Source organism: Mastomys coucha, unplaced genomic scaffold (genome assembly GCF_008632895.1).
Source record: "Mastomys coucha isolate ucsf_1 unplaced genomic scaffold, UCSF_Mcou_1 pScaffold7, whole genome shotgun sequence".
NCBI lineage: Eukaryota > Metazoa > Chordata > Mammalia > Rodentia > Muridae > Mastomys > Mastomys coucha.
In genome coordinates, this window is record NW_022196913.1 from 62,952,636 (window position 1) to 62,974,263 (window position 21,628).

Genomic DNA, 21,628 nt, shown 5'->3' on the forward strand with positions numbered 1-21,628 from the left:
ACTCACTCTGTAGACCAGGCTGGCCTCGAACTCAGAAATCTGCCTGCCTCTGCCTCCCAAGTGCTGTTGGCTCTACCTGTAAGGACATTCAGGAACCATTGCTGGAGCTCTGGGGGCTGGAAGCTGCTGCGGACCTGTTGCCCTTGCCTCAGGCCAGGAGTCAGGCAGCCTCTGATGGCTGGCCAGTTCCTGATTAGCTGCCTGAAGCCTGTCCCTCCTTCACCCTAGGAACTGAGTTGCCCGGGCTTCCCTAGACTTGTCCAGTTCTTGGAAACAGATTAATTAGGCCTAGTCTCTTGAACTGCCAATTTGAAGCTTGTCATAGAGTCAGCCTACCTTGTTTCAACTCTAGATAGTAATCCCGTCAGACAAACAAACAAACATATTCAGTAGGCTGGCTCCTTGGAAAGCTGTTTCCGTTTCTGTGAAGGTTTTAGTGCATAAGGTAGAAACCAGGGTTGATCTTACTCCCCAAACTGAAATACTGTTCAGAAAGTCTTTGCCTATGATTCTGTCTTGAAGTGCTCGTTTTTTTGTTTTTTGTTTTTTTCCTGTAACAATCTCAGCTTCAGCACTTACATTCTTTTTGTTTTTTGGTTTTTCGAGACAGGGAACTCAGAAATGCACCTGCCTCTACCTCCCAAGTGTTGGGATTAAAGGTGTACACCACCACCGCCTGGCCAGCATTTACATTCTTTTTTTTGTTTTTTTTTTTTGTTTTTTTCAAGACAGGGTTTCTTTGTATAGCCTTGGCTGTCCTGGAACTCACTCTGTAGACCAGGCTGGCCTCGAACTCAGAAATCCACCTGCCTCTGCCTCCAAGTGCTGGGATTAAAGGTGTGTGCCACCACTGCCCAGCTGTTTACCACTTTTTTTTTATGATTTGTGTTTTCCTTTCCCCTAAGTGCCCTCTCTATTAATTCAACACTGCTTTAGCACCTGCTCTATGCTGCACGACAGACCAACACTAGGAACCCAGGGGCTTTTTGCAATGCTCATGTAACCTAATGGGAGAAGGCAGAGAGAGGTAAGCAATAATGATGAGGTTTTGCTTACTTCTCAAAAGCTGTCAAGAAATGGAGTGAGAAGGTCCAGCACTTCCCATCAAGCTTGACGACTTGACTCTGATACCCAGTACCCAAATAGTGGAAGGAGAAAAGAGTGGCTCAGGGTTCTCTCTGACCTCTACACCCATGCTGTGACATGCATCACCTCAGTAAATTAAACAAAAAAACAAACAAACAAAAGGGAAAGCCTGTCAGGAAATGGGACTCTTGGGGCTGGAGAGATGGCCCAGTGGGTAAGAGCACTTGTTCTTACAGAGGACCTGCCTCACTTGTATTCCCAGAAGCCACGTGGTGGCTCACAACCATTCCTAACTCCAGTTTCAGGGGATCTGATGCCCTCTTCTGGCCTCCATGGGCACCAGGTATACACACACATACAGAAACACCTCCCCCACCCCAACGTGTGCGTGCACACACATACACCACACGCAGACACACGAGGTCAGTGCTCACAGTGCCTCTGCCACTCGGTGATCTTCTCAAAGGTCAAAGACAGTACTTTCCTGAACTATAGTTGTGTAGGACAGAATAAAGAAAATGGAGTCCCCTTAGCAGCTAACTATCCTACAATCCACAGCAATCAAGGGTCACTTGTTGCTCTCCCCACTGTTGCCGTGCCTAATTCTCACCGTGTTAGGGCCAGCCTGCTGTTTAAAAATCTTCTAGTCTAGATTGTATTCCTCTGCTATAATGCTTTTCAACAACTATTCATGGAAACTTCTCTAAACACCCCCTCATCTAAGCTCTCTCACTTTCTGCTGAGGAGCATGTGACACCTGTGCTGACTCTTGGAAATGTGTAACTAGTTTTTACTCTTACTTTGCCGCTGCAGTGAGGACAGCAGTCACTCTCTCTGCTCATGCTGCTGCCCTGGAGGGTCAGCACACACAGGTACCACACTCTCTCTGCTCATGCTGCGGTCCTGGAGGGTTAGCACACACAGGTACCACACTCTCTCTGCTCATGCTGCGGTCCTGGAGGGTTAGCACACACAGGTACCACACTGTTCAGGAGATGTTAGAGATCACACAAATTCATGGAAGAGTAAATTAATTTTATTGACTGATGAAAAACTAAAGTCATAAGAAGTTTGGACAGAAAACAATAATCAAGTTCTGCTGGTATTCTGTATTTTCTTTTAACTTTAAGCCAAAAGAACATAAAACTGTAGACTATGAGTGAACTAGTTGCTTTTAGTTCCTTCAACAAAAAACTGCAGTTTAGCAGTTGCACAGCATTAAATACACACATTTCTGCAGAAGTGTGAACGTACTGTGTGCTGTCCTCCAAGGCCACCATCACCTGCACTGGTCAGAAGACTCACAGTTCCTTCTCCCCTTCCTGCCTCCCTGTAAGGAGAAACAGCGTGTTACTGAAGATGCACCATCTCCGGGCACTCAGTTCCTGAGCACACAAAATCAAAGCATAGCTATTTCCACTTGGCAGCGCTCACAGTTACTTAACAAACGAGACAGAAAGCAATAGTATTTCTATACACATCTGTTTAGGCTGAATCAGTAAGTCACAAATATCTAGTTTTTTCCAAAGCCCATTTTATCCTAAATACCTTAAAAAGTACAAAACAAACAAGATAGTTTATTCTTTTCAAATAATCAGCAAATTTGGTAATTCAGTTTTTTAGTTTTTTGATAATTTATAGCAAATCTTCTATACAAGTTTTGTATAGTTTTATTCCTCTAAAGATTTATTTATTTTATGTATATGAGTACACTGTAGCAGTCTTCAGACACACCAGAAGAGGACATTGGATTCCATTATAGATGGTTGTGAGCCACCATGTGGTTCCTGGGAATTGAACTCATGACCTCTGGAAAAGCAGTCAGTACTCTTAACCACTGAGCCATCTTTCCAGGCCCTAGTTTTGTTCTTAATATATAGTATTAGAAAATTTTAAAAAAAAAATAATGTTGCCGGGCGGTGGTGGCGCACGCCTTTAATCCCAGCACTTGGGAGGCAGAGGCAGGCGGATTTCTGAGTTCGAGGCCAGCCTGGTCTCCAGAGTGAGTTCCAGGACAGCCAGGGCTATACAGAGAAACCCTGTCTCGAAAAAAAAAAAAATGTTATAAGGAGAAATTTACGTGTAAATAAAGAAAATATCAAAATATTTTATTTTCAGCATATAGGCGTTTTGCCTGCATGTATGCCTGTGTAGTACTTTCATGCCTGGTTTCCAAGGATACCAGAGGAGATTGTCAGATCTTCTGGAGCTAAAGTTATAGAAAGTTGTGAGCTGCCATGTGGGTGCTGGGAATTGAACCCAGGTCCTCTGGAAGAATAATCAGTGCTTTTAACTGCTGAGCCATCTCTTGAGCCCTAGCAACAGAACTTTGATTTTTAGGCTGAGAGTAAGGGCAAAACACACACATAAAATGAAAATGAATACTTTACAGGATAAGACTATACTAAATATAGTAGAAGTTCTATACTATATTTCTAAGTAATATTAGGGGCGTGGCAGGCCCAGGCTCATCTGAAACCACAGCAAGTACCTTAATTTCCTTCACCCTCTCCACCCTACAGCTTCCCTTTTGGAGTCAAATACACCAATCTTCTAAGTTAAAGAAAAACCAAAACCTCTTTTAAATATATATGAATGCTGTTATTCACTCCTGATCATGCAGAGGGCCAAAAAGACTTATTCATTTATCAAAAAAAGTACTGACTTTGTGAGAAATTAAATGTGTAAATAAGTTTTTTTTTTTTTTTTTTTTGGTTTTTCGAGACAGGGTTTCTCTTGAGTAGCCCTGGCTGTCCTGGAACTCACTCTGTAGACCAGGCTGGCCTCGAACTCAGAAATCCACCTGCCTCTGCCTCCCAAGTGCTGGGATTAAAGGCGTGCGCCACCATTGCCCGGCTGTAAATAACATTTTTAAAAGGAGTTTATTTCTTGTTAGTAGGAAAAAAAAAGTTTAGAAAACATTCCTTTAATACCTTATGCTAAGGATTACCAGTGTACGTCTTACTTAGGACTACCAGTATGTCTCTTAAAATTCTTATCATGCTTCTCAATGATAAGAATTACCAATAACACACCTGGGATAAACATCATTGACTATGATACTGCCAATGTGAAAAACTCAATGAGATTAAAAAAACAAAACAAGCTGGGATGCCTTAATTCCCAGCATGGTTAGGCAGAGACAGGCAGATCTCCTGTGAGTTCAAGGTCAGCCTAGTCTACAGAGTGAGTTCCAAGATGGCTAGAGTTGTTACACAGGCAAACCCTGTCTCAAAAAAACAAAACCAATCCAAACCAAACCAAACATCCAAAACCAATTTAACTAAGAGACATACAGGACTGCTTTCAGCATCTCATTATGATCAGGCCATCCTTGAACTCACAGAGAACTCTGCCTCCCAAGTGTGTGTGCCACCATGCTAGGCTGGGTTAAATAAGTTTTATATTCTCTATGCTATCAGTGGCGTCTAAGCCTTTTTGTCCAAGATTTCACATTGATGATTTATATACATGTATAAGTATGTAAAAACGTATCTGACACATTTATTAATGGAAAACAGTGATGACTGCTTTCAGTTCTTTCGTATAGGAAAAGAAGAGCTGAAATATCTTCTTCCCCCCGACCCGCTTGGGTTTTCTGAGACAAAGTTTCTCTGTGTAGCCCTTGCTGTCCTGGAACTCACACTGTAGACCAGGCTAGCCTCAAACTCAGAAATCCACCTGCCTCTGCCTCCCAAGTGCTGGGATTAAAGGCATGTGCCACCACCGCCCGGCCTGAAATATCTTCTTAAGCCTAGCAGAATCTAAAATATCAAAATAATAGTGAATGCAGATAACTTTCATGAATATAACCTCTGGGTGAAAGGTCATTCACTCTCAAGTCTCCACTACACATTACTTGTCAGTTAAAAGGGTGGACATCTACAGTGGGATAACTAGCCACCCAAATGCTATGTGTCACCTGTGCCTTTGTTAGGTGATCAGCGGCACACATAGCTCTAATGCATTTATTTCCTCAATCACTTCGGTTATTGTTGTGTATACCAATACCTAGAATTTTATATTTTTGAAAATGTACATTATCTGGACAATAACAAAAGCAATGACAAGGAGCTAGAGAGATGGTTCAGTGGTTAACAACACTTGTTGGTCCTCAGGAGGCCCTGAGTTCAGTTCCAAGCCTAGGTTGTAAGGTTCATTAAGTGTTTCCAACCCCAGCTTCAGGGGATCCAACACCCTCTCTGGCCTCCACAAGCACAGCACCCACACTCCCAATACAAACACACACACACATCTAATTTTTTCTTTTTACCCCCTTTCTAAAAATCATCAATATTATCTAGTGAATAATTTATGGCCTAAAAATAAAATAGCAATTCATTCTTTTACTGTATCTACTCTAAATGTATAAAGAAAATGTCAAAATTATAAAAACATACCTGGTATTTGGCTAATTCTGCCTGTAATACTTTTACTTTAGATCTTTCTTGTTCCAGTGCGGCATGAAGTGAAGACACCTACAACCAAATGATCAGTAAGAACAATCCTTTTGTCTTTTTTGGAAAGTACATTAATTCTGAACATCTCCACCGTGATAAAACCTGACAACTGCCAGCATCAGAGATGCTCTTCCCATGATTCCCTTGAGACACTGTGCAGATGTGCACTAGACCAGGAGAACCACATCCAAGAACAGGGGAAGCTCAGCCTGCTCTTTACCTTCATGTCCACTAACTCACACCCTTTTCAAAGTCCTTAAGACACACCTACCATGTTTAATAAAACAAGCAGAAACTTTGCTAGTACATAATAATGACTCCTCTCCAGCCTGCTTTAAGAGCAGTACTCCTGTTTACTTGGGCACAGCAGTCCAGACCTCAGAGCATAAGGAAGCAGCCAGCAGACCCCACAGCCCTCACCTGGACCGTCAGCTCGTTCTTGATACTCTGAGACTCATCCACTTGCAGAAGTATCTCGGCTTTGTCCTTCACTGAGAGAAAGGAGAACAGCAGCGTTACTGCCTCAGCACCAGAGGGCTGTGCGAGCCAGAACAGCAGAGCGCCAGGACAGCAGAACACCAGAACACCAGAACAGCGGACCACCAGGACAGCAGAACACCAGAACACCAGAACAGCGGACCACCAGGACAGCAGAACACCAGAATAGCGGAGCGCCAGAAAGTGGAGCGCCAGGACAGCAGAACAGCAAAGCGCCAGAACAGCAGAGCACCAGAACAGCAGAGCGCCAGAACAGCAGAGCACCAGGACAGCAGTGGCTTCCTCCTTGCCTAACTGCATGCTCTTCTGGAGCCTGACTGCTCTTATCGCTCACCATCAAATTCTGGTATTACAGTCACAGTTTTTAAAAAGTAATTTAAAATTTTCTGTGGTATTGAAATATTAATTGCATAGATATGATGATTAATTTTTCAATTTATCATAACTAGGGGCAGATATATAAGAAAATTGAAAAAAATTAAATATCTTGAGTATCTATTAGGTCATGTTACTTCTTTATTTTTGTTATACTTATTTACTTTGTGTGTGTGTGTGTGTGTGTGTGTGTGACATGCCACAGTCCACATGTATGAGGATAACTAGTGGAAATCAATTCTTTCATTCTATCCTGTAAGTTCCAGGGATCAAACTAAAATTTACCATATTTGTTAGAATAGCTCAGCTTCACCTGTTCACCTATTTTGTAGTCCAGGTTGGCCCTTGAACATCTGATATTCTTACCTCTGTCTCCAAAGTGCTAGGATTGCAGAAACAAACTTAACACTTGGCTTCTTGGCTAATCTTAAAAGCAAGATTTTTTTCCCTTTTTTTTTTTTTTTTAGACAGCGGTCTCACTATGCAGGCTTGGCTGGCCAATAACTAAGAAACCCACCCACCTCTATCTCTAGAGTGCTGGATGAAAGCTGTGTCTCCATGGCCCAGCTGGGTGCAGTACTGTGTAAGAACTTGAACCTCAGCCTTCTAAGTGGATAGTGGCAAATGTGCTTAATGACAGGTGCTTTTAGAGGTCTCATAGTGACAACATTACAACAGACTGTACAACTCATATCACACTGGCAACTTTCTATTATGTTGTGTTGATAAAACATGCAACTTGACGATTTGTCTTCGGATATTAAGATTAGCTTTAATTCTAAAAAAATACACAAAGGCTGAGTATGGCGGTGCACACCTCCATCCAAGCCCGAGAAGCAGACGAGCTTACCACCAGGCTGGTCTACACAGCAGGTTTCAGGCCAGCCAGAGCTACATAGTGAGACCCTATCTCAAAGAAATAAAGCAAGGGAGCTGGAGAGGTGGCTCAACAGTTAAGAGCACTGGCTGCTCTTACTAAGAACCTGGGTTCAACTTCCAGCCAACTGTTGTAAGTCCAGTTCAAGGAAATCCATCCCCCTTTTCTAGTGTCTTTGGCAGCAGGCATGTTCCCACTACACATTCGTTTATATGTGTGTGTGTGTGCGTATATATATACATAATATATATATATATATATATACACACATGCACACACACGTATTTTAATGGATATATACATACACATGCATTACATATGTATACACACATGTATTATATAAGATACACACATACATGCATTATATATATATATGTATATATATACACATACACACACACAAATACACATGTGTCACAAGTGTCACTTACTCTCTCCCTCCTGAAGCATTTTCAGTAATTGTCCATTTCTTGCTTTTACTTCTTTATATTTTGCCTAATAGTCAAAGAAAAGAAAATTTGATTTTTAAAGTAAATGATAAATCATGGTCTATTTTAAATTTATTGGGCTGTGCATATTATGCTTGCTTAACAACATAAACCACTTATGAAATAACTAGGATACAAACAATACTACTTAATTAAGCCTCTGAAAACTTAAGAAGATGACTTAGAAAGCCTGAGGACATGCGTTTGATCCCGGGAACACAAAGGTACAAGGACAAATTTAAATGTAAAAGATTTCAAAGTACAGAGGCTAAAAGTGAAGTCACAAAAATATTAAAATCTCCTGAAGGATCCTTTTTTCTTTCTTCCCTAAATAAAAACTAAATAGGGGCTGGAGAGATGGCTCAGCAGGTTAAGAGCATTGACTGCTCTTCCAGAGGTCCTGAGTTCAAATCCCAACAACCACATGGTGGCTCACAACCATCTGTAATGGGACCCAATGCACTCTTCTGGTGTGTCTGAAGACAGCTACAGTGTATATATATATATGCAATATATATATATATATGTAATATATATAATATAAACTAAACAATTCCAACTAATTTCAATAAAAGTAAAAAGAAAATGGCCCCAGCCTTTGGCAGTGCTGGCCTACAGTCTGACCAGGACCTTCGTGCTCTACAACCACCACTGTCAAGTACAGAGCTCATGGCTGCTGGACTCCTCAGCTCCTCTCTCCACATGGCTGGCTTCTTCTAATCATCATAAATGATATTATCATACATTCAGGAACAAAATGAACTATGCTCCCACATGGATCATCTGAATATTTGACAATTATCTCCCCAGTCTTCATTGAATATTTCCTTTAGTAGTCTGAAAAACTTTCAAATACTAATAAGCAATAAATAATTAGTGAAAACTATATTAAATTATAAAAAGATTAAAGCCTAAGAATATCGCTGGGCGGTGGTGGCACACACCTTTAATCCCAGAACTTGGAAGGCAGAGGCAGGTGGATTTCTGACTTCGAGGCCAGCATGGTCTACATACAGAGTGAGTTCCAGGACAGCCAGGGCTACACAGAGAAACCCTGTCTCGGAATATATATATATATATATCAATGTGAAAACTTGTTCTTTTTTTTTTTCTGCACCTACTAGGTATGTGCCATTATTATTATTATTGTTGTTATTATATTTTGAGACAGGGTTTCTCCGTGTAGCCCTGGCTCTCTTAGATCTTGCTTTGTAGACCAGGCCAGCCTTGAATTCAGAGAGATCTTGTCTCTGCCTCCTAAGTATTGGGATCAAAGGCATGTATCACCACCACCTGGTTTTAAATATATTTTAAATTCTATGAAAGTGATTTTTACTAAACAGTACTCTATCCAACTAAATTGCTGATATTTATTTACTGAGTAATACTTAAGAAACAGATGAAGTACAGCTGTCACTCACACCAGCCCCAGAACCCTAGCACAGCACAGTAAGTAATCAGTGTGCTAACATTAGTTAGGAGACAAATACTTGAGGAAGAGGAGTGTCTGTTAAAGTCTGATGGGGATTAGCAAGAGAATGCTTTATAAGCTTGTGGTTAAAGACCGCTGTAAGGCCTGGAGAGCTAGCTTACATCAGGAACACTTGCTGCTCTTTCAGAGGACCCTGGTTTGTTCCCAGCACCCACATCAGGTGGTTCACAAAAACTTGTAACTCCAGCTCCAGGAGATCTGACAACCCCTTCTGAATTCCATGGCAACTGAACACATATGTGCATACACACAAGCATACATATACACAAATAAAAATTTTAAATCAATCTTTAAAAGAACACAATTGCATATAAAGGATTAGCAAGGATATGGAGAAATTAGAATCTTTATGCATTTCTGGCAAAATAACAGTTGCTATAGAAAAGCCTGGAAGTCACAAAGAAAGCCAAAACAATGATATAATCAGCAATTCTACTCTGAAGTTATTCAAAATTCTCTAAGCCCTAAAAGCAGGACCGCAGATACTGTATACCCATATACAAAATGCAGTCTGTACATGTTAGAGAATGAAGGGCAATGGATCAAACTCTGATAAATCCTATAACAGGGAGGAACCTTGAAAACACTATGTTAAAAGAAATAAACCAGGCTGGCGAGATGGCTCAGCAGTTAAGAGCACTGACTGCACTTCTAGAAGTCCTGAATTCAAATCCCAGCAACCACATGGTGCCTCACAAACATCTGTAATGTGATCTGATGCCCTCTTCTGGTGTGTCTGAAGACAGCAACAGTGTATTCATATAAATAAAAAAAAATAAATAAACCTTTAAAAAAAAAAGAAGCCGGCAGTGGTGGCACACACCTTTAATCCCAGCACTTGGGAGGCAGAGGCAGGTAGATTTCTGAGTTCAAGGCCAGCCTGGCCTACAGAGTGAGTTCCAGGACAGCCGGGGCTACACAGAGAAACCCTGTCTCAAAAAAACAAAACAAAAACAACAGAGAGAAAAGGACAAAAACTGCGACTCTACTAAAATGGAAGATCAAGAACAGGCTACTTGCAGAGGTGAACTGTTGTTAGGGGACAGGGGTGGGAATAATTACTTTTCAAGGTGAGCGGTTTAATTTACTACAGCCTCTGCATGGAAACAGCAGTAATGGTCACACAGTGATGGGAAAGTACTTAGCGTCACTGAACCTTTATTCCCAGCAATGGGAGGCAGAAGCAAGCTGATCTCTGTGAATTTGATGTCAGCCTGGTCTACATAGTGAGATCCGGACTCAAAACAAAGAAAAACTAACTAAATAAACACTGATACTGAATGAACCACATGCTTAAAATGGTTTATATATCTAAATACATGTAATAAATTATATATTCTACAATATATATTTTATAACAAAATTCATGCCACCATTCAGACTGTAAGTGAGTAGTCTATTAGGAAACCTGATAAGATACTGTTTCTAGTAACTGAATAATAAACATATATAAATACTCAGAAAATATAAATTCATAATTCTTTCCTTTTATAACATAAGTGGATACACACCTCCCACTGAGTGACCACAGCTTTGAGCTTCTGAATTTCTGCATCTTTCCTTTCAAGTTCTAACTTTAGTCTTTCAATTCTTCCATCTTTTAGACCCACTTCCTGAAAAAAGAAAAACACAGCTTTTGACCAAGATTGCTCCATCCAGCATAGTTTACAATAGCCCTTTGTAAAAAGATTAAGAGGAAAAATACTTAATTTTTAAATTACTACATTTCTACCTTCACTCAACTACATGATTCTAGTTACATACAGTAAAAGCAAGTGAGCTTTTTTTGGTTTTTTTTTGAGACAGGTTTTCTCTGTGTAGCCTTGGTTGTCTGAGAACTCATTGTCCTGGGACTCACTATATAAACCAGGCTGACGTTGAATTTGAGAGACCCTCCCCTGACTCCCAAGAGCTGGGATCATCAAAGGCATGCGCCACCACTGCCCAGCTCAGTACCAGCTCTTAACTACACATACACTATATATGTGCTCCATATTCGTTGGTGAATTAACTGCATATTCACATTATTCTTTACAGAATAAAGATTAACATCATATCCTAAAACTGTTACTTTGGACAATTCGGATTAAAATCTGCAGTTTACTCTCCCCGTGACTTTCAGAGAAGGCTACTTCACATGCCTGGTTGTGCTCTGGAGCAGGGCAGCTGTCTGTTCCGTTCTGCTCTGTAAGCTGTTCTCTCCTTTTCTCTCTAATAAGAATCTTATGAACATCATCTTCCAGTCTGTTGAAGAATCCCCCATCATGTGATAAAGTCTGAGAAGAATTCGATTCCTGTCAAAATAAATCTTGAGTTCAACGCAAACATATACACATTCACCAAACTTCGTGAGTCGCTAGAAGGATAATGAAAAGAAAGGTTGCTAGGAGACAACGCATCACTCTACCCTGCCTCCAGGAGACAAGCAGGAGTGGCATGCTTGGCAAGTTCTCAGAGGCAGGGTCTTACAGCAGAGCCGAGGCTGGTCTGGAACTTGTGATTTTCCTGCCGAGCTTCTCACATACGGATACCAAGGCTCTGGAGCACCAGGCCCAGGTCCTGCTGGCCTTTTAACTTTGTTATACGCACCCCACACAGTTCACTCCATTATCACTGAAAAGCCCTAGTCTACTGAATCAGAGATGTACAACTGCCACCACCACCAGCTTTGCATTCTCCTTACCTACAGCAGCAGCAGCCTCTCTCTCAGTCTCCTCAGCCCTAGGCAGCACTCATATTCTGTCTCTATAAACGTATATTCTGCACATTTCATATAAACACAATATTGTGTTTTCTGCTCCAACTTTATCTACCAATGTTTGCAAGCCTCGACCATGTGATAGCATGGATTAGTACTTCATTTTCTCCCACACAGTATCACATTTTACACTGTCTTTCTCTTGTCACCGGTAGATGGACAGCTCTCTTTTGTCCCTTGTGAATAATGCTGCTATGAACACTTATATACAAGATATTTAAGGATATGTTTCCAGCTCTGTTGGGCATATACCTAGAGTAAGCTTACTGGGTGGGGTCAAAGTCTACATTTAGCCTTCTGAATGTTCCAGCCACTGCCCCAAGCAGGTCACTCTTTTACAGTCCCGTCGGCAATATGAGCCAGCTCTACCGTCTACCTTCTCAGTACTGTGCTGTTCTATTACAGACACCCTCATGAGACAGCTCTACCGTCTACCTTCTCAGTACTGTGCTGTTCTGTTCTATTACAGACACCCTTATGAGCCAGCTCTACCGTCTACCTTCTCAGTACTGTGCTGTTCTGTTCTATTACAGACACCCTCATGAACCAGCTCTACCGTCTACCTTCTCAGTACTGTTCTGTTCTATTACAGACACCCTTATGAGCCAGCTCTACCGTCTATCTTCTCAGTACTGTGCTGCTCTATTACAGACACCCTTATGAGCCAGCTCTACCGTCTACCTTCTCAGTACTGTGCTGTGCTGTTCTATTACAGACACCCTTATGAGCCAGCTCTACCGTCTACCTTCTCAGTACTGTGCTGTGCTGTTCTATTACAGACACCCTTATGAGCCAGCTCTACCGTCTACCTTCTCAGTACTGTGCTGTTCTGTTCTATTACAGACACCCTTATGAGCCAGCTCTACCGTCTACCTTCTCAGTACTGTGCTGTTCTGTTCTATTACAGACACCCTCATGAGCCAGCTCTACCGTCTACCTTCTCAGTACTGTGCTGTTCTGTTCTATTACAGACACCCTCATGGACGGGAACACCTATTTCATCAGAGCTTTCAACTGCGCTTCCCTACTGCTGATGGATCAGGACATTAGTTTTTTGATTTATGAGTTTTCTGGATACAGTAGAATATTTTTTGAGAAATGTTTACTTAGAATCTTTGCTCACTTTTTTTCTTTTTTCCAGACAGGGTTTCTCTGTATAGCCCTGGCTGTCCTGGAACTCACTCTGTAGACCAGGCTGGCCTCGAACTCAGAAATCTGCCTGCATCTGCCTCCCAAGTGCTGGGATCAAAGGCGTGCGCCACCACACCCGGTCTTTTCTCACTTTTTAACTGAGTTATTCGCCTACTTACTTTTGGCTAGAGAGAGGGCCCCATGGTTAAGGTGTGTGCTGCTCTTGCAGAGGCCCCGAGTTCAGTTCCCAGCATCCACTTTGGGTGGCTCACAAAAGCCTTTAACTCTAGCTCCAGGGCATCTGACAGCATCTCCGGGCCTCATGTACACCTACCTGTCCCCCAGGCATATATGTATATTTTAAAGAAATACAGATGTAGGGCTGGAGTGATGATGGCTCAGAGGTTAAGAGCATTGACTATTCTTCCAAGGGTCATGAGTTCAAATACCAGCAGCTACATGGTGGCTCACAACTATCTGTAATGGGATCTGATGCCCTCTTCTGGGGTGTCTCAAGACAGCTACAGTGTACTTACATGTAATAAATAAATCTATAAAAAAAAAAGAAATATAGATATAAAAGAAAATAATTTATGTATTAAAAAAACTGAGTATAATGACAATTGGCTATAATCCCAGTTAGTGGCAGAGAGGCCAGAAAAATCTGTCCTGCAAAGACATCAGATTTCATGGATCTCTTGCATGCACTTCCACTTTCAAGTCTGTGAATAGTTTGCCCCTCCCCCCCCAGTATAGTAAGAAGGTGAGGAGCAATTAAGGAAGACATTGGACATTGACCTTTGGCCCCCACAAACATACACATGTGCATACACATGAACATGTACACATACAAAAATTATGTATATTAAATAAACATCTCATTAAACATTATTTATAAGTATTTTCTCTCATTATAAGGGTTGCCTTAGCAAATTTTTCGTGATGTCCTCTATTCAACACAAAGTTGAGCACTTCACTTTTCTTCTGCTCTCTCCTAAGACACAGAGTTCTAGCTCCTACAGTTAGCAAACCCGTGACTTAGAGCTGCCTTAGTGGTGTTGGGGCGCAAACCCTTGCATGACCTCACAGGTATCCATGGCTGGGTGCTGGCTTGGTTTTAGGTTTACATATGCTCCTGTGACCCACACTGTTAGTTCTTCTGTATATGCAGAAGGCATCCAAATGTATTCCTTTGCACAGAAATATCCAACATTTATTCCTGGAGAAGACTATTTTCCTACACTGAATTGTCTTGGCACTCAAAGTCAAAAATCCAGCAAATACAAATATCAAATTTTATTTCTGGACTCTTAATTCTACCAACCTCTATGTCCACTCTCAATACTGTCAATTCTCAGTATCAAACGGACTCCATTACTACAGCTTTATATTTGCATTGTTTTGTGCTGCATTTACAAATGATTTTTGACAAAATCTGTGTGTATAAATAAAGGCAGTATTAAAGAGATGTGATTTTACACATCCTCTAATGAAGTAGGATTTCCCTTCTTCTTGTTATCAAGCAGAGACTAAAGGAAATGCTCTCCCTGTCCCCATTGGTTTTCTGGCTACAGTACTGAGTTGTATCAAGTCTATTGTCTCTGTAAACAGTCACACACAGTTCAATCCATGGCTGCTCAGTGTTTACCTGCACATCACCCAAGAAATGGAAATGACTGAATGGAAATTTGTTTGCATATCAATACAAAAGGGAACTCCATGTTCTATAGAGCATGTAGACACTGTTTTCCCTGAGCCTCATAAACACCAAGACAGAGCTGGTACCCACTATGCAATCAAGGCTTGGGATGCTCAGGAGCCACTGCCAAGCGGCACAAATGTAATTCCAAGTATTGCTTCATAAATCTTCCATATTCTGTTAAGATCTCACTTTAAAGCATAAAACAGTGCTGAGCTTCCATGACAGGAGCAGCAAGCTGCTGACACTAACAGCGTCTACATACACACTCTTGTTTACTTGACTGAGTTTTTGACACAGATCTCACTCTTCACTATTCACTTTGGCTGGCCTTGAGCTCACGGAGAACCACACTTCTATGCTGGGATCAAGAGCATGCCCACCCTGCTGACCAGCTTTCGACTGCTACTCCTCTTACCAGTATTCCTATCCCCCCAGAATCTTAGCCCCTCAGCATTTCTGAATGAAATACACATAAAACACACATACATCAATTTGGCAAAAGATTTGAGAAGATTGTTCAAAAAATTTCTACAAGCCCATGAAAACATACTTATCAGTTACCAGGAAAATGCGTTTGAAATCCAGTGAGACCCACTACATGTCCACTAGGGGCTGGCAAGGGTGTGTAGAAACTACAACTTCTTACACACCACTGGCAAGACTAGTAAATACCACATCCGCTCTCTAGAACAATCTGACAGGCTCTTAAACAGACATTCCAACCGGGCCTCCTGTTGTAGGCTTATAATCCCAGCTAGTTGGAAGGCTGAGGCAGGAGAATCACCAGTTCAAGGCTTGCCTAGATCAGAGTTCAAAGCCAGCCTAGATAACTTAGTGAGATCATGTCCGAAAGAGTTAAAAGGTCTTCGGATGTAACTCAGTAAATGCTTAAGGCCCTGGGCTCAATCTGATTTCTAGGACATAACAAACAGGTAAACAATTCCAACCCTACTTCTGAAAAAAGAAAGTAAAGATAACCATACAATTTAGAAATTTTAATCCAAGAAGCCACCTGAGAGAAATAAAAACACAGAACCACATAAACACCAAACTAACTGAATAAAGAGCATTATCAAAATGGAATCAATTCAGCACTAAAGCTGAATGGACTATTATTTGCTTGTTTGAGACAGAGTCTCACTCTGAAACTATGTAGACCAGGATGGCCCTGCCTCATCCATGTTGGGATACAGTGTGCAACTATGTCTAGCTGAATGAACTGACACATAATACAATTTGGATCAACCAAAAACACTATGCCAAGTGAAAATAACCAATCATAAAAGACCACACTGGGATGTTCAGAGGTTACCAGAAAGTGCAAATCTATAGAAATCAAAACCAGAATAGTTGCTGCCAGGGACTCAAGAGGGGAGTCCAAGGGAATTCCGGGGATTATAGACATTTCTACATCTAGACTACGATCATGTCCATACAACTCCTTCAGTATACTATAAATGGGGCTGGAAGTCTAGCTCAGTGGCAGAGCAACTTTTTAATATATCTAAGACGCTAGATTTGGTTCTCTATCTTCATGCCTTAGTTATATACATGTAATGGTAAAGTTATTGCAAATTATATAACTCAATAAAACTGCTATTTTAGGGGCTGGAGAGATGGCTCAGCAGTTAAGAGCACTGACTGCTCTTCCAAAGGTCCTGAGTTCAATTCCCAGCAACCACATGGTGGCTCACAACCATCTGTGATGGGATCCAATGCCCTCTTCTGGTGTGTCTGAAGATAACGACAGTGCACTCACATAAAATAAGTAAATCTTAAAAAAATAATTTTTTTTAAAAAAACTGCTATTTTAAATTGTATTTTGTTTACTGAAGGGGTGGAGGCCAGAGAAGCATTTGTCCTCTGCAAGAGTTAGCACTCTTCTGTCATGTGGGTCCTAGGGAATTAAACTTGGCTCACCAGGCTTGGCAGCAAGTATTTCCCTACTGAGCCACATTACTAGCTAGCTAGTAAAGCTGCTTGCAAAAAAGCTACCCACAACCCCATTCCTCTTGAAGACTGGAGCATGGTCTGCTTATGCCGTACACTCTCTACTTTCCCACATATATCTTACCTCCACAATGTAATTATGATCCTGAGTTTACTGTTTATCACTTCCATTTTTTTATTATGCAAACAGCATTAAAACATAACTTCATTTTGTGTATTTTACTTTACCCATACACTTGCTTGGCTTAGGGACTTTGCAATAGGGACACCATGGCATAATCTGAGTAAGGCCTCCTGCACGTCACGGCTGGTGAGCTCTAGAGTCTCTTCTAGTCTAGAAAACACCCCTTTCCACACCCCACTTTTTCTCCTCACATGTTCTTGTTGGAAAGACCAGTTGAGCTGTCAGACAGAACTTCTATTGCATAGATTTTCTAGGAATCAAACCCCAGGTCCATTCACAGAAGGCAAATGCTCCACCATCAGCAACATATCCAGCTGCCAACTGCTTCTTCTCAGCATCCTTCCCTTACAGGTGTGAGCCTGAACCTTGTGTAGCACAGATATCCATCCTGAGTGCTGACGACTTATGTCTAGGTTAAGCACTGGTTTTAAGCATACTTTGTGAGCGTTGCTATCCTTAAGTATCTTCCCTGCTTCATAAGCCTTCACTAAAGATAAGCATCTAGATTTGTTCCAAGCCTTTTCTTGGGTAAGATATAAAGGGTAGGCCTGGTCATCACTTACACAAATATCAACACCTATGTACATGTTCCTAGATGTTAAGTTTTTCTAGAGTAGTTTATTAGTGTCAGCCTGCCATCTGATTTTGTGTGCCTGGGTATATTTGAGTGTTTCTGCATACCTGTGCAGAGGCCAGAACAGGGCATCAGATAGCCTTTTCAGAAAATACCAGGTTCCACCTATTCCTTCACCTCTCTCTGAACCCGGGCCTTGTACCAGCTCAGCTGCTCGCTTACAGCCCAGCAGTTCTGTGTCTGTCATCTCAGAGCTAGGACTGCAAGCAGACGCAGGATGCTCTTGTACATCTCACTTTGGCCTTCATGACTGCACTGCAACACTGCTCCACTGAGCCATCTCTCCAGCCTAACACTTTCTCATCTCTCCAGCCTAACACTTTCTCATCTCTCCAGCCTAACACTTTCTCACTGCTACCCCCATTTCTAAGGGTGCCATATGACATCTTATGGGACAGACATCCAGCTTTACAATATAAAGATCTCTTAATACATCACAATACCCAATCTTCACAATAGCCCATCTATACACGCTTTCCCCTTCTCCCAAATTCAAGTGTTTGTAACAGGCGATAGTAGTCAGCTCTCTCCTTCCACCAACCAGGTCTCAAGGACTCAATTCAGGTTGTCAGCTTGGCAGTAAGCACCTCTATGTGCCGAGCCATCTTGCCAGCCTTTTTGGAGTTTGATTTTTTCACTTTATTTTTTATTTTTTGATTTTTCAAGACAGGGTTTCTCTGTGCAGCCCTGGCTGTCCTGGAACTCACTCTGTAGACCAAGCTGGCCTCGAACTCAGAAATCCACCTGCCTCTGCCTCCTAAGTGCTGGGATTAAAGGCATGCACCACCACCGTCCGGCCTTGTTTTGTTTATTCTGGACTTTTTTGATACTTTAGTTCTTTGTTACAGGGACTTGCTATGTAGCTCGGGCCAGCTTTAAACTACAGACGCCCAGGTGTGAAACCTGTAACCATGTGTCACCACATCTAGAAGGATAAGCCATAGGTAGGGTGGCATGTGTAGCATGACACATGTAGAGGCTGGAGGACAACTCATCAGAGTCAGTTCTCTTCTTGTTCCCTGTGGGTCCACCAAGGTGGGGAGCACCAAGGTGGGGAGCACCAAGGTGGGGAGCACCAAGGTGGGGAGCACCTAAGGAACCTCATCTCTACACAGCCATTCCTAGACACAAGCTCCTGGCCTCCACACACAGCCATTCCTAGACACAAGCTCCTGGCCTCCACACACAGCCATTCCTAGACACAAGCTCCTGGCCTCCACACACAGCCATTCCTAGACACATGTGAACAGCTTTGCACATATGCTTGTGAACACACATGCTTTTCTCAATACAAAAGAATAAACACACATATAAATACAAAAATTGAAACACAGATTTGGAAATTAAGTTACTTTTTTGAATTTTAAGATTGTATATTCATACATATTAGGATAGTAATGTCAAATGAAACTATAGTTTATGCAAATAATCACTTTTATTCTACTGTATTTATATCCTTATAATACCAGAAACACAATGAGTTTAGTGAAGACAAACCTTTAAGTGGCCATGTCTCTAGAAAAAGACTTACTGCTATTCATTAAAGTACTACTCTTCAGTGTTTTCTAGACTACAGGACAATCATAGTAAAACTTACCTCTGCCTTTTTACTAACTTGATCTGTAAATGAAAAAAAGAAAAGTTTTACAGGAAAGAATTAACAAATACAAATATTTCAACATATAAAAAAAAGGAGGTGAATTATAAAGTGTTACACACAGAGTTTTCTAAGATTCATATCTGACTTACTTTTAGGCTTAGATGTTAAAACCTAGCACAGACTTGCTAGTGGTGTTCAGTTTAGGGACTACATTTTATATCCTAGTAGATGCTACTACACCAAGGGATGGTATTGAATTTTAAGCACATGAGGTTTATATATAGCTCAGTTACCTGGCTATATGTATTTTTCAGAGGACAGAAAATGGAGGAGATATATCTATGTCTATAATCAGAGGGCTATTAACAGAAAACGTTCAGATTACTGTGTTTGTTGAATTAAATGAAAAACATGATAGTAATTTATAGCCTTAAAAGCTATTAGCTATATTATTTTTAAGATGCACAAGGTGATCTGATTGTACTGTAATAAAATCCCTAACATATTTACAGGTGTGTTTATAGAATTCAACAATAGAACAGTAACAACTACAGGTGAAGCAAACCATGGACACAGAAACTCTACAAAGCTCTTGTAGGCAGGAATAACAGAGCAGGAGGGTGCGGGAACAGCTCAACCTAAAGCACAAGGCATGGTCAAATCCTGTAATTTAAGGTGATCAGGATAATAGGTACTTGCTTTTAAGTTAGGTGATCACACACAGAAAGTGAGTGGGTAGGTTTCTAACATTTTGTAAATCAGGATATCCACTTAACAATGTTCTTGCCTAGAAGCAACTATCACCTCTCAAAGAAGGACCTGACAGAATACCTTTCTTTTTTTTTGGTTTTTCAAGACAGGGTTTCTCTGTGTAGCCCTGGCTGTCCTGGAACTCACTCTGTAGACCAGGCTGGCCTCGAACTCAGAAATCAACCTGCCTCTGCTTCCCAAGTGCTGGGATTAAAGGCGTGTGCCACCACTGTCCGGCCCAGAATACCTTTCTCATGATTAACAATTAGAAAGACTGCCTCATTTTCTACATCATTTGTCCATTAGAACAGTACAAAACATAGTCAATGTCAAAATCATTAATTCATATCAACTAATTTTTCTGATATGTTCTACTTAGCAATATGATACCATAATCTAAGGAAAAAAATCACAACTGTGACCAACAAAACTGTAAAAAGTATATAGCTTTCCTTTGCTATATACTCTCTCTCAATGTAGCTAATAAGTTTGCTCGCAACTTAAGAAATCACATGGAAGTAAGTGAGAGGTTTTGACAAGTGTTGTCTCATGTGTCCCAGCTGACTTTTGAGAGTGGAGCTGAGCTTCTATGCTCCTGCCTCAAGCCAGGCCATGTAGTAAGAGGACTCACGTTCAGAGCATCCTAGCATCCCGCATGGTAAACAAGCCCACCACAAAGAGTTGTACTCCAGCCCCTAATAAGTATTCTTTTCATACCTCTGCCTAAATTTTAAAGAAGTTTCCTTCTTTTTAAAAAAGTTAGGGCTGAAGAGATGGCTTAGTGACTAGGAGCACTGGTTGTGCTTTTAGAGGACGTGGGTTTGACTCCCAGCACCCACAGTGGCTCATAGCTGCCTTTACCTCCGGTTCTAAGGTTCTGACCTCCACAGGGACCAGGCACACATGTGGTGACAGATATACACTTAGACAAAACATTCATATAATAAAAATGATAAACTTTTAAAAATTTACAAAATGTTAGAAACCTACCCACTCACTTTCTGTGTGTAGAGTGTGGCTAGCATGTTTGCCCAGTGGTGCTTACAGGGTCAGAAGAGGGCACTGCTTTGCCGGAACTGTAGTTACAGTGGTGGCTGCTGGGAATTGAGAAAGGGGCTCCTGGATCAGAAGCCTTAACTCCTCCTCGTAATGGCTGAGCCATCTCCATAGACCCAAAATGTATTTATCCTAAACCAAAGTAAGTTACTTAGACTATAGGAAATCTTTACTCTTTTTTTTTTTTTTTTTTTTAGGAATTTAGTGAGTGAGTGAGTGTGTGTGTGTGTGTACATGTGTGCAGATGCAAACAGAGACCAAAGCTCCTGGAACTGAAGTTAGAGGCAGTTGTGAGCTGTCCGGCATGGATGCTGGCACTGGAACACAGCTCCTCTGTAAAAGAAGCAAGCACTTCACTTCTGAGCCATCTCTCCAACCCTAGGAAAAACTTTCTTGATCCTCAAACCTCTCAAAAGCAAAACCTCTAAGTTTACTATTAGTTTCACAGAAAAGCTAGTTTCTGAAAACTGTATTTAGAGTTTTCATACTTAATTTTTGAAATTATAAGTCAGGCAGTGATGGCGTATGCCTTTAATCCCAGCACTTGGGAGGCAGAGGCAGGTGGATTTCTGAGTTTGAGGCCAGCC

The 21,628-nt window shown here is 41.3% G+C and overlaps 1 protein-coding gene across 3 annotated transcripts in view; it reads right to left on the reverse strand.

Moving 5' to 3' along the window:
• Positions 1–2,104: 2,104 nt before the first annotated feature.
• Positions 2,105–21,628, reverse strand: part of Gkap1 (G kinase anchoring protein 1) — a 36,630-nt gene continuing 17,106 nt past the window's right edge. For all 3 annotated transcript variants that reach the window (XM_031358574.1, XM_031358575.1, XM_031358573.1), the window contains 7 exons: positions 19,233–19,255; positions 11,418–11,570; positions 10,788–10,889; positions 7,728–7,791; positions 5,967–6,037; positions 5,487–5,564; positions 2,105–2,416 (listed from right to left, as the gene is read on the reverse strand). In XM_031358574.1, the coding sequence (XP_031214434.1) occupies positions 2,366–2,416; positions 5,487–5,564; positions 5,967–6,037; positions 7,728–7,791; positions 10,788–10,889; positions 11,418–11,570; positions 19,233–19,255 (542 nt within the window). In that variant the 3' untranslated portion in view covers positions 2,105–2,365. The remainder of the gene's footprint in view (positions 2,417–5,486; positions 5,565–5,966; positions 6,038–7,727; positions 7,792–10,787; positions 10,890–11,417; positions 11,571–19,232; positions 19,256–21,628) is intronic.